This window comes from Muntiacus reevesi, chromosome 5, assembly GCF_963930625.1.
Source record: "Muntiacus reevesi chromosome 5, mMunRee1.1, whole genome shotgun sequence".
Lineage (NCBI taxonomy): Eukaryota > Metazoa > Chordata > Mammalia > Artiodactyla > Cervidae > Muntiacus > Muntiacus reevesi.
The window spans coordinates 11,814,540-11,828,868 of record NC_089253.1 but is presented as its reverse complement, the minus strand read 5'-3'; the positions used below and the strand labels follow the sequence as shown (position 1 = coordinate 11,828,868).

The window sequence follows — 14,329 nt, the reverse complement described above, 5'->3', positions numbered from 1 at the left end:
TGAGCGACACATGTCAGAAATCACACCTTGTGATGTCTCCTTATGTGACTTTGCCCAGGACTCCTGGTAGGAGTCCCACCCAATAGTGTCAAGTGGGAATTTTTGCAGAGTCCCTAGGTATTCTAGAGCAGTGCTTCTTATAGTCTAGTGTATGTACACTAATAACCTATGGACCTCGATAAAGTGCAGATTCTGATTTAGTTAGCTTGGGTTGCAACTCAAGATTGTGCCTTCCTAACAAGCTCTCAGTTTCTATCTATGCTGCTGGTTCACAGATCATAGTCAGTAGACCAAGACTCAAAAATAACTCCTCTCTTCCCCCAGCTTCCTACATGGCTCATTTCATCACTTCTTTTAGTCTCTGCAGTAATACCTTAATAGCAAGAAGACCTTCCCTACCCACCATATATCTCTCTGTCACTATCAGCCTTACTCTTCTTTCTATTTATTTATACTACTTATCACCTTCTGAAAAATTTTATATTTATTTGAAAGGGCAACTTTGGTTCACTGATATATCATTTTCCAAGAATGTTGACTGAGGCATAGTAAGTGTTCAGTAAAAAAAAAATCTATTAACCGAATGAATATGACCACTCTGCCACAGTCCCATAAACCAGACCACATTTATGAGTGTCCAGGCAATGATCAACTCTGTTCTTTGGGATTTTCCTTTAGGAACTCAGATTATTCTGTTAAAGAATAAAAGGTTGAGGAAACCAGGCTACTGGCTACTGAAGTCCCTGCTCACTGGTGGGGACTACCACTGACTTCCTCCTTACTACTTTCAGGCTGTTCTGAAGCCCTTGTAATGTCCGCAGCAATGCTCTGAGTAGCCAAATTAAAGACAAGGGGATATTGATGGCTTTCATGGGAAGAGCTTGGCAATTAATTGTCTCTACTTTGTGCTTTATCCAACAATTTATATTGTTCATTTGATTTTCCTAGTGAATATCTGGTGGTTTATTATTTCAACCTCAGTCAGTAACCTCACACTAAAAATAGGTGCTATTATATCAGTTAGAAGGCAATAAATGCTATAAAGGTTTGCCCCAATCTGACCCAGGGGAATGCTATATTAGACTCTTTGTGACAAATGTATAATTAGGTTGTAATCAATGCCTCTTTCATTCATCAATGGTGTTAAAGTTGTGTTACCAAGCTCTAAAAAATGTGAGCACTTTAATTATCTTTTCTTTGTTCTATATTACAGACCAACAGCTGTAGATTTTCTGCAGTACAGGATAAAGAGAGTTTATCCACTAGGGTTGCTAAATGTTTAGTAACAAAAAACCAAAAAGCACCACCTAAAAACAGCATCAACACCAAATGTCCAGTCTAGGGATTCCTTTACCATTGCTGCATTTAATATCAAAAGTGCAGGACATTCATTCAATATTCACTCTGCAAATATTTCTTAAGCATCTGTTATTAATATTTTCCAACACACTAAAGATATTATACTTCTAAAACAAGTGGAGACACATTTGATACCTCTTTAATAAAGCATAGTCAAATTCATACTGAGCATATTAACATGGGAGATAAAATGAGTGGTAGAAGGTTCCTTGCCCTCCAGAAGCTCCCTTGAGTGGAGGAATGTGCAAGTTCCACAAGGGACGTACCAGGTGTCTGAATGTAAGTCTAGGGAATTCGGAGAAAGAGAAAACCAACAAGAGCTCAGAGAAAATCAACATTGACTCAGCAGACTAAAGATGGCTTTGTAATGGAACTGGCATCTGAGTGCCTTCAAGATGAGCTGGAATACTATCGGTCCAAGAGGAGAAGAGGGAATTCCAAGCAGAGAAACCCACAGGAGCAAAGGCCCATAAACATTACAGTTCAGGACCTAGGTCAGGGATGTGGAGCAGTCCTGTGAAGCAGGGGGACAGTGAAATAGGATGATGCTGGGCCGTGGCAGTGGGGGAAGAGGGCATGGAGATCAGCTGAGATTATATTGTGAAAGGCAAGGAGTTGCGTACAGGCATCTTGGGGTGATATCGTCTAGAATGGTGATTCTGAAAGCCACGAGGAAGACGACAGAGAAGGGTAAGGAAATGTGTGTGTGTGTCTGTGTTGTGTGTAGGGTGGTAGGGGCATTATGTTTCTTTTTTCCAAGTAATGTTGGAGTAATTTCACTAATTGTATATAGGTAACAAATTTTTATAAGAATTAATTTCTCATATTGCTTAAGTAAAATTTTTTCTGAAGTATCAGATACGTGATCCTTTAAAAAAAAAGGATTATTATTATTAAGGTAATACATGCTAGTTTCAAAGCAAGCATGTGATACAAATTGGATAAAAAGAAAGGTGGTAGAAATGAACACAGTGATACCACCAGAAGAAAACATTTTATGTGACTCTTTAAATTTAGCTTTAATTCTACCACCTAGAACTAGATATTGAATAATATTGACGATGGATAGAGTAATTCACACAACTGGGACCAAGCTCATTTTAAGCAAAAGTGAGTATAACAACTTTGGCCTTACTCTGTGCAGTGAAAATTGCCAAGGAAGACATTAATTGCTATGTTATGGTAATTATAAATTATTTATCATTATTTCAAAAACTGTGCCAAGTACTATGAAATACGCAGTTGAAATGGTTTTATAGTTTGCATAACACACTTGTTTAGCACATTTTATGCTTTGAAGCAAAATTGAAAAAATAAAAGTAGTAAAAATGAAGCCCTTCAATCTTCAAATACTGTCAAGTGAAAACTCAAGTACTGAAGAATGGCAAGCTTTTCTTCATTAGTTCAACAACTTTGTAAGAAATACCAATTATATATACAATACTGAAAAATTCATCTACAAACAAAATAGAGGTTTTGGTGTCTGCAACATTTTGATCTCACAGTCTTAGGTAGGTATTTTTTCTCCCTGCTCTCTGGAATAGAATCCCCACCCATTTTTTCAAAGTCTGTTTCAATTTCCCCGTTTTCATGAAGTACTCTTGTGCTGGTCTGGTTCCTTTAGGTTTATTCCTTCCATGATATTCCATAATTCTTAGAGATGGTACCATGATCATACAGTTTTAGTCACCTGTCATCAGGAACTGATCTCTATAAAATGTATTTTCTCCTGAATAAGTTAAAAAAATTTCCTTAAAAACAAAGAACTGGGATGGGGATAAAGGTGGAATTTTCTGAATATCTACTAATATTAAGCAAGGCATCTAGAATTTTCCTGATAAAATGATTTGAATGTAAGTGAAAAACATATTCCCTGAAAGCCTGATTCTTGACTGTATCACAAGAGATGTCAATAAAATCAGTCTTAGCACGGATACCTTGCAATACTGATGCAAATAAAGGAGACTTGGTGAGAATTTCCTAATGGAATCCCATGGCATTCTTTTTTTCATCTCATTCTTCTTTTCGAATGTTATTTTAAAGTTAAATTGTTCATTATTTCTTAAATATGTTGTATAATTTAGATGTCCCTAGCTGACCTGAACAACAATCCAATCAGTTTTCCGTTTCAAAAAATAGTTAAATTAAGGTTCAGTTACCCATTAAATTTGCAAAGAGAGGAAAAATGATTGCTTATTGTTGCATTACCACATTTCCAACTGATTTAAAGCCGTGACAAATTAGAATGCAGTTAGACTATTAAAATAGGCAAGTCATTCGGTGAATTTGATTTGTACTTTGGCATTTTGAAATACTAAGCTTGTTGTTGTTATTTGCAGATTTCTTTAGAAGCACTTTAAAAATCGATTTATGTGATTTATAAGACATGTTTTGAACAGGCATCTTGATAAAGTACAGCACAGTATCCAAAGTGAGTTTATTGCTTAAAGGAAACAAAACTGTAAGGAAGCTTAGGATGAAGATTTATGCTGATAGAACTAGGACATGCTTATCCTTTACTGTAACTTTTAAAGCTTGGAAGCATTCTGTTCAAGGTTATTTGAATGACTGTCTTCACCATCAAGAGTTTCTAATTGGTGTAACTATAGTTTGGACCATCTTATCAGTCTGAAGAATTGAGATGAGAATTTTCAGGGATATTTATGTCTTGTGTCAGATCATACAGTTTGAGACAAAGAAAACAGCTATCAGTAAAATGGAAGAATCTCACGAACAAGTTCTTAATCCATATGAAGTAGAATTTGTTCATCAAATTGCATTAGCCCAGATCTTTTCATTTTCTGTTTTACAATGGAGCTGTTTTACTTTGGAGTTGTTTATTCCTATTAGAAGACATATCTCCTAAATTTTAAGAAGTAGAAAAACTTCTCAAAACTGCCTAAACTGTCTAGCACGTTTCCTTGGTGATACTATCTTCCATCTTTGACAAACACAAATCCCCCTTTCCCAGGTGGCTTTCTGGTCATATTTGTGCTAGGCCAATAGAAGAAAGCAATCAATCCTTTTTTTGTGGGGGTATAACTTAATTGCAAATTCTAAAGTCAGGCAAAATGAAAGTAACATATCAAAATGCATAATTCAATTTTCTTTATTCTCTTGTAAAACATGTGGTTGGCCACCATTAATGGTAAAATCTAAGATGTCACAGGAAAGACACAAACCTCAGTCTTCCCAACATCAATAGAACAATTGATGCTAAGAAATAATCATTTGAAAAGGCCAAATAAGCCTCTTCATACCCACATGCACAAAGGCTCTTTCTTGAATGCACCTTGTACTTTCATGTTCACCTGTTAAATTCTCCTCTCTGCTAGCCACGTAAACCAAAAACAGTTCAATACGTTTCTTGAGGGCAGAACCATATTCCTCTGTTTTTCTGTACAAAGTCTAGTCCACAGTGATATATGTAACTATATTTTATTAACAAAAGAGAAACATATATATTTATATATATATATATTTGCTAATTTGCTAAGAAATCAACTCCACAATAGGCAACATCCCAATTGTCTCACTGAACCTCATTCTGATCATAGAAATAGATGTTGAAACAAATGTAAAAAAAACAGGGTTTGGTAATCCAATTTAGAATATTTTATCAAGTCTCAGTTGGCTAATTCAACTCAAGATATCTCACCAAGTCTCAGGGTTTATAGTGATGTATTCCAAAACAAGGGAAAGTATGGCAGAAAAGGCAAAAATAAAATAAAATAAAATTCCACATCAAGGGCATCCAAAAACCATGTTAGTATTAATAAAAATAAGTCATTGCCCCAGGAGAGAAAACGGTCTGCTGATCATGGTCTTTTTCTATAACTAAGATCTCTCCCCTTGCTTCCTAAATCTTAATTGTTTTTATAGTATCCACTGCTGACCAAAAGTGTATACCAGGTGACTGTAAATGAAAGAAAGTTGATGCTAGTTGTTATTTGTTTGAATTTGTATTTGCAAATAGGCCTTTATAAACTATTAGATTTTTTTCCTTGGACGATTAAGAGTAACAAGACCTCATGTTCCTTGGACATGAGCCACCAATTTTTCACCATAGATTGTTTTTAAAAAATCTTGTTGGTAGTAACTAGTTAATATCAGTGACCAGAAATGTGGTCACCCATTCACACAGAAACACATCAGAACGTTCTAAGTTTGGGTTCTCACTGACCTTCGGGTTGATATTGTGCTATAATCGTCACCGTCTGTCCAGCCCCCTTCAGTGCCGCAGCAGCCTGTTCGTGCGATGCTCCACGAAGGTCAATGCCGTTCACCTGAAAGAGAGGAAGTCAGAGAATTCTGGTATTTCATGAGGCACGTTATTCTGATGTGTGCTCAGTTGCTCAGTCGTGTCTGACTCTTTGCAGCCCTGTGGGCAGTAGTCCGCCAGGCTTCTCTGTCCATGGTATTTCCCAGGACAGATTACTAGAGCAGGTTGTCATCTCCTTCTCCAGAGGATCTTCCCAACCCAGATAGACAGAGGGAAAAAATTTCCCCAAACAGAGAGGCTGTTTAAGATGATGTTACCTGCCTCAAAACCCCTCATGTCCTACCCAGGCACTGGAGTGCTAACTTATCAAATTTCATGCTCTTGATAACTTTAGTTAGCAGAGAAGTGAAATTCTAGCCAGGGTGTTTGTGCCATGGTCTGAGTGGGTTGAAAGTTCTGTCTACCCAAGTCCATTAAGATTTTAATGTGTGCATTTAATAAGCTTCTATGAGTTTTGTAGATTTCTGGGGTAGACAGGAGCCTTCAAAATTAGAAGGAAAATGGGATAATAAAGAAAGACACATGTAATATATGTAGACAAGTATGTGCTGACAGAATAATATATTCATATGAGATTCTGGGGGAGACTGTGTGGAATGGGGCTGGCTGCCTGCCAAATCCCCCCTTTTGGTTATATGCCTCATCCTGTCATCCTGAGCCTGGATAGACAGCCCTGATCCTTGTTCCAAAATAAACTCGACTGCCCCATTTCTTACGTACGATCCCAGAATGAATTGTGACAAAATGAAATAGAGAATTCCGGGAGTTTATGTTGCTCTTACTAACTCCCATTTTAGGACCCATGCCAAAAGAGAAACAGAGCATCTGAAAAATAAGCATAAAACTCTGCTGAGAGGGGAAAAAAAATCACTCAAGTCAAATTTAATGAGAGGCAGAAGCTAAAATTTTTCTCATATCAATTCAGTCTAAGCCAACACAATATAATTACTAAGTGCTTTCCAACGTCAGGGCTCTGTGACTGGCCCGATAGGGGGACGGAGGATGGGGAACAAAGGTGAAGAAGACAAGCCCCTAAGAAGCTTTTCTTCTTCAACTGAACACACAGTAATCCAGTTTTCTAACCTACCCAGCTGATATTAAAATTCTGCTTCCTTTAACTTATAGGTTAAGATGGCTAGGGACCATGAAGCAGAGTAAAAGAACTGCTTAGCCCATCTACACATAAAATAGAGAATGTTTTTACTTCTCATCGGTCTTCTTTGACAATGAAGGGGTCATGACTGGGGGGTGGCCACTGTGTTTCCCTATCAGGGCTGGAACATCTGTAATCTTTAATCCCACATGCTGTTCTTCTCATAATAACTTTGTTAAAGTCTCCTTACTCACTTTTATAAATTGCCTGGTCTTCTATTCTGGTGAAAGCATTGATTGGCTTTCTGTGTTTACTGAGAGCATCAATGACGCGGTTACCCTGGGAAGTGTATTGAGTGAGACTGGGCCTGGCTGGACCATTCCCCTCTAGCTGATGGACAGTCATTATCACCCCTATGAGCCTCAATTCTCACCTGCTTCAGTGAGGCTCAAGCCTCTCTGAACCATAAAATACCAGATTTAATCCTTATATAATGACATTCATTTCAGAGGCTGTCCAAACATTGATGAGTCAGAAGTATAACTCTGAGAGCCGGAAGAGACAAAAAAAGTAATCTGATCTCGGTTCCTACCTACAGGAAGCTGAAGGCACAAGCTTCAAGGGCCAAATGATCTCTTTTGTCAAACAATTAGGGTTGACTTTTTATTAAAAAATAATATATGGTCATGGTAATGAATTCTTATGTTTTAGAAAGGTATAAAAAGAAAAGTGAAAAGTCCCCTCACTGTTTTCACTCCCAGAGGTAACAACTGTTGGCAGCTTCTTGTGTATGCTTTTTAGAAATCTGCTATATGCATGTGCAAGCGTGTGGCTTTATTTGGTTTTGTCTATGTTTTAGTACATTATTGACTTTCTGTTTAAATGGACAGGATCATATTATATATATATATATATAATTCTATAACTTGTTTTTGTTTAGTTTTTCATTTAACAATGTATCTTGGACCTCACCCATATCAGTTCATATTGTCTTACCTTTAAGTGGGAGCTTGTATGCCATGGTGTGGATGTACCAGTAATTTTTTAGTAGGATCCCTACTGGTGTGGCTAAGGCTGTGTCTAGCTTTTTGCTACTGCAAACACTTAGGAAGGTGTTTCTGAAGGATAAATGCCTGGAAATACACTTTCTAAGCTAAAAGGTATATACATTATTTGTTTCTTTTAGTTTGCTCTTATACACTTAAAAAATATGTATTTACTAAACCAACAGAAACTAATAATGAAGAAAACACAAACAGACCATAATCTCATTGCCCAGATAATATATTGAAATAAAATATATAATTAATATACAGTTAGCCCTTCATATCTGTGGTTTGTGCACTGGCAAATTCAACTCACCTCAGATTGAAAATATTTTTAAAAATTTCCAGAAAGTTCCAAAGAGCAAAACTTGAATTTGCTACAAACCTGGCAACTATTTACATTGTATTAGGTTTCATAAGTAATCTAGAGATAATTTAAAGTATATGGGAGGATATGAATAAATTATATGCAATTACTGCTGCTACTGCTACTGCTAAGTCACTTCAGTTGTGTCTGACTCTGTGCGACCCCATCCCTGGGATTCTCCAGGCAAGAACACTGGAGTGGGTTGCCATTTCCTTCTCCAATGCATAAAAGTGAAAAGTGAAAGTGAAGTCGCTCAGTCATGTCTGACTCTTAGCGACCCCATGGACTGCAGCCTACCAGGCTCCTCCGTCCATGGGATTTTCCAGGCAAGAGTACTGGCGTGGGGTGCCATCGCCTTCTCCGATATGCAATTACTATACCATTTTAAATAAAGGACTTGATCGTTCGTGAATTTTGGTATCCATGAGGTTTGGGGATGAGGACTGTCCCTGGAACAACTGAGGGACAACTGTATGTTCATAATGCACATACATGAAAATTAAAGCAATATAAAAATTTTATTTTTAAAAATAAAATTTAAAAAATTTATTTTTTATACAACGCTTCCCCTACCTCTTATTATCCTTGCCAAAGGTACCACATTGATGGCTTCTTGTATCCACTACCAATTATTTCTGTTATGAATATAAGCAGGTTCATACAATTATAAATAATTTTACACAAAAGATAGTATTTTATATATTGCTTTATACTTGATTTTCTTCCATTTACTAACATATCTTGGAGATATGTTGAAGTTATATATTTTTTATATTGAAGTATAGTTGACTTATAATATTATATTAGTTTCAGGGGTACTGCATAGTGATCCAATATTTTCATAAATTATACTCCACTTAAAGTTTTTATAAAATTATGACTATATTTCTCTGTGCGATACAATTTATCTTCCTTGCTTATCTATTTTATGCATAGTAGTTTGTATCTCTTAATCTCCAGGGTATTTTTCATTTGTATATTCTTATACATTATCTCATGCTTCTTAATAGCTGTGGAAGGTTCTATTAGTCAGTGTAAAACAATTTATTTTACCAGGGCACTGTTGTTGGGTGCTTAGGTTGCTTTAATATTTTATCGTAAACAGAAGGATAAAGGGTCTTAGGGTTACATTCTGATAGCTATTGCCAAGTTGTCTCCAAAAATGTATACTCCCCCAAAAAATATATGATTGGCTACTTCCTCACAGTCTTGTAAAAATTGCTCATACTCCAACATTTGACCTTGGTTATTCTGATAGGTAAACAATTATATTGTAAAATTTTATATTTCTTCACTTATGAGGTTAAACATCTTTCCATATGTTTGTTGGTTATTTAAATTTCTTTTTGTATAAAATGCTTGCTCATTTATGTTGCCTTTTTTTCGTTGTTTGGATAGCTTACACTTTAAAAAATTTATCTGCATATTAAGAATGTTAAAAAAAAAGAATATTAGTTCTTCATTTCAGATAACTACTGCAAATATTCTTACTAGTTTTATATTTGTATTATTATTGTATTTTAAATATTTAAACTTTTCCCTTGTCTTCTATTTCTTGCCATACTGAAGTTTGAAATGTGTTACATAGTCACATTTTTTTTTTCATTTTTAGCTTTTGATCTTTGTAATATATCTTCCCTTCTCTGATACATATTAAACAAATTATCCATGCTTTCTTCTAGTAAAACCTTGGTTTAATTTTTAGCTATTTAATCTTTGATCTACTGGAATATATTTTAGTATTTGATGTGAGAACCAGGCAAACACACCTTTTTTTGGGACCTTTCCTTTACAGCATCAGACTTCTACATCTTCCAGTATTCTAACCATCCTGTGAAATTTTCTCAGTTAGTACACTAAGGAGGCATGAAAAAATGGGAAGGAAAAAGGGATTTGGAGTCAGAACTAGGTTTGAATCCTGAGTCCACCATTTGTAGGTAAGTAACTTGGGAAAGTCATTTAACTTCTTTCAACCTCAGCATCCTTACCTGCAAAATGGATATAATATCTACCTGCCTATCAGGACTGTTACATGTAGTAAATGAGACAATAATTGTCAAGCCCCTAACACAGAACCTAGCACAAATTGGCATTCAGGAAGTAGTATCTATTATGCTGTGAGTTTTTCTTCAAAGAACTGTGATTATATGTGAGGAAATAAAATCTAATGGAAACTAATGAGTACAATGTATGGGTTCCTTCATGGTTTCCTTTCTTTTGCTTCTTTTTAAAAAACATAGAATTTCAGGGGCTTCCCTGGTGGCTCAGTGGTAAAGAATCCTCCTGCCGATGCAGGAGACACGGGTTTGATCCCTGGTCTGGAAAGATCTCACATGCCACAGAGCAGCTAAGCCCATTTGCCACAACCATTGAGCCTGTGCCCTAGAACCTGGGAACCGCAGCTATTGAGCCCATGTGCCCTGGAGCCCACGCTCCAGAAGAGAAGCCAAACAGTGGGAAGCCTGCACACCGCACCTGCAGAGCAGTCCCTGCTTGCCACAACTAGAGAAAAGCCTGCAACAGCCCAGACCTCGCACAGCCAAAAACAAAACAAAACAAACAAACCACGTAGTAGATGCAGTCCTCAGGTTTGGGGAAAAGATACTAATTAAAGGAACACAGCATTTCAGCACTGGAAGAGGTGCTCATCCATCTGGCGCTTACACATTAGAGACGGTCTCCAAAGGGGAGTGAACCTGCCCCAAGTCCTGTCAGAGTTAGCGCAGGGTGAGCCCCACTCCAGAGTTTCCCTTGCCTAGCCCAGACTTTCCCTTGCCTAGCCCAGACTTCTTTCCACCATAGCAGATGTAACTTAGCATGTGTGTATGCTTGTTTTCCACTGGGCGAGTAATAAAAAATCCTGTTTGATGATTATGTTCATCCTGGATGTAATTCTCATTTGTAAAGCATTTGATGCTGCTGTTCATTTCAGTTCAGTTGCTCAGTCGTGTCCAGCTCTTTGCGACCCCATGGACTGCAGCACGCCAGGCCTCCTTGGCCATCACCAACTCCTGGAGTTTACTCAAACTCATGTCCATTGAGTCAATGATGCCATCCAACCATCTCATCCTCTGTCATCCCCTTCTCCTCCTGGCTTCAATCTTTCCCAGCACCAGGGTCTTTTCCAATGAGTCAGTTCTTCGCATCAGGTGGCCAAAGTATTGGAGTTTCAGCTTCTGCATCAGTCCTTTCAATGAATATTCAGGACTGATTTCCTTTAAGATGGACTGATTTCCTTTAGGCAGTCCAAGGGACTCTCAAGAGTCTTCTCCAACACCACAGTTGAAAAGCATCAATTCTTCGGCGCTCAGCTTTCTTTATAGTCCAACTCTCATACCCATACATAACTACTGGAAAAACCATAGCTTTGACTGGATGGACCTTTGTTGGCAAAGAAGTCTCTGCTTTTTAATATGCTATCTAGGTTGGTCATAGCTTTTCTTCCAAGGAGTAAGTGTCTTTTAATTTCATGACTGCAGTCACCATCTGCAATGATTTTGGAGCTGAAAAAAATAAAGTCTCTTACTGGTTTCACTGTTTCCACATCTATTTGCCAAGAAGTGATGGAACCAGATGCCATGATCTTTGTTTTCTGAATGTTGAGCTTTAAGCCAACTTTTTCCACTCTCTCTTTCACTTTCATCAAGAGGCTCTTTAGTTCTTCTTCGCTTTCTGCTATAAGGGTGGGGTCATCTGCATATCTGAGGTTACTGATATTACTCCCAGCAGTCCTGATTCCAGCTTGTGCTTCATCCATCCCAGCATTTCTCATGATATACTCTGCATATAGTTAAATAAGCAGGGTGACAATATACAGCCTTGAGTACTCCTTTCCCGATTTGGAACCAGCCTGTTGTTCCATGTCCAGTTCTAACTGTTGCTTCTTGACATGCATACGGATTTCTTAAGAGGCAGGTCAGGTGGTCTGGTATTCCCATCTCTTTCAGAATTTTCACAGTTTGTCATGATCCACACAGTCAAAGGCTTTGGCATAGTCAATAAAGCAGAAGTAGATGTTTTTCTGGAACTCTCTTGCTTTTTCAATGATCCAACAGATGTTGGCAATTTGATCTCTGGTTCCTCTGCCTTTTCTAAATCCAGCTTGAACATCTGGAAGTTCACGGTTCACATACTGTTGAAGCATGGCTTAGAGAATTTTGAGCATTACTTTGCTAGTGTGTGAGATTAGTACAATTGTGCGGAAGTTTGAACATTCTTTGGCATTGCCTTTCTTAGGGATTGGAATGAAAACTGACCTTTTCTAGTCCTGTGGCCACTGCCGAGTTTTCCAAATTTGCTGGCATATTGAGTGCAGCACTTTCACAGCATCATCTTTTAGGATTTGAAATAGCTCAACTGGAATTCTGTCACCTCCACTAGCTTTGTTTGTAGTGATGCTTCCTAAGGCCCGCTTGACTTCACATTCCAGGATGTCTGGCTCTAGATGCGTGATCATACCATACCATGATCTGCCATCATGATCATACCATCATGACCATTATCTAGGTCATGAAGACCTTTTTTGTATAGTTCTTTTGTATTCTTGCCACCTCTTATTATCTTCTGCTTTTTTTAGGTCCATACGATTTCTGTCCTTTATTGTGCCCATCTTTGCATGAAATGTTCCCTTGGTATCTCTAATTTTCTTGAAGAGATCTCTAGTCTCTGTTACCCTGCTGCTGTTATCCTTAGCAATACCACATTGCCTGTGTCCCTGTGGAGTGCTAAAACCTCCAGGTTTTAGCAAACATGCTTCCTCCAATCATCAAGCTTTTCAAGGTCACTTTGATTCTTATTTGTATTTCTGAGGTTTGACTTTTCATTAGTAATCTTTGCTCAAATAACATTTTCAGAGGCATTCAAAAACAGTTTACATTATTGGTATGACATTTTAAAATACCAAGTGTGACACAGTCTCACATATTTATTATTTCTATTTTCCTACTCCAGTTTTAATTTTCTCTTCTTAAGGCATGGACTGGGAAATTGGATGCCATTCATTTTTATAGAGAATAAAATGATAATCATTGATAACAGCATCAAGCAAGCTCATATATATATGAGATATTTATATATTATCTTGTTTAATTATCAGGAGGCTGGGATTATTTTTCCAGCTTTACAAATAAGAAAACAGAGCTCAAAGAGAAGCACTAACTTGTTCAAAGTTAAATAGTTGAAAGAGGTTAAGGATTTAAAACAGCCTAACTAAAACTCTTGAACTCTTAACTACCAATTCCTACTGTTTTCCTTTAATAACCTGTCCATTTCTGGGGATCTATGCCTACAAGATTCCAGTTCTGAAACTTGATGTTCAAGCTTCCCGAGACAGAAGCACATAACTGGGGGTGGCTGGTTGACTCTACAGTAGCCCCAACAACCTGATTTTGACATTGTTGTTCAGTCCCTAAGTCTTGTCTGACTCTTTGCTGCCCCATGGACTGCAGCAAGCTAGGCTTCCATGTCCTTCACTATCTCCTGGAGTTTGCTCAAATTAATGTCCACAAGTTGGTGATGCCATCCAACCATGTCATCCTCTGTTGCCCCTTCTGCTCTCTATCTTTCCCACATCAAGTTCTTTTCCAATGAGTTGGCTCATTGCATCAGGTGGCCAAAGTATGGAAGCTTCAACATCAGTCCTTCCAACTGGAAGGTGAATTCTGATGCTGAAGCTGCTCAGCCTTCTTTATGGTCCAACTCTCACATTCATACATGGCTACTGGAAAAACCGTAGCTTTGACTATATGGAGCTTCAGTTTCAGCATCAATCCTTCCAATGAATATTCAGGGTTGATTTCCTTTAGGATTGACTGGTTTGATTTCCATACAGTCCAAGGGACTCTCAAGAGTCTTCTCCAGCATCACAATTCGAAAGCATAAGTTCTTCAGTGCTCAACCTTCTTTACTGTCCAACTTTCACATCCATACATGATTACTGGAAAAACCATAGTTTTGACTATATGATCCTTTGTCAGCAAAGTGATGTCTGCTTTTTAATATGCTGTCTAGGTATGGTCCAACTTATAATGATCAGATCATATAGGACAGAAGCAAAATATGTAGGCTAGAAAATTCCATCTATTGCCATCTCTTTATCCATACAACTGTCATTAAATCATAGAAAAAAATAAATTTTATTTGTTATGATATCTTTTTCACAACTGTGTTGGTGATGGATAGAA

At 37.5% G+C, this 14,329-nt stretch overlaps 1 protein-coding gene across 6 annotated transcripts in view; it reads right to left on the bottom strand.

Annotated features, from left to right (window-relative positions):
- DLG2 (discs large MAGUK scaffold protein 2) overlaps window positions 1–14,329 on the bottom strand; it is a 2,219,272-nt gene that overhangs the window by 336,197 nt on the left and 1,868,746 nt on the right. For all 6 annotated transcript variants that reach the window (XM_065936970.1, XM_065936964.1, XM_065936965.1 and 3 more), the window contains one exon: window positions 5,543–5,645. In XM_065936970.1, the coding sequence (XP_065793042.1) occupies window positions 5,543–5,645 (103 nt within the window). The remainder of the gene's footprint in view (window positions 1–5,542; window positions 5,646–14,329) is intronic.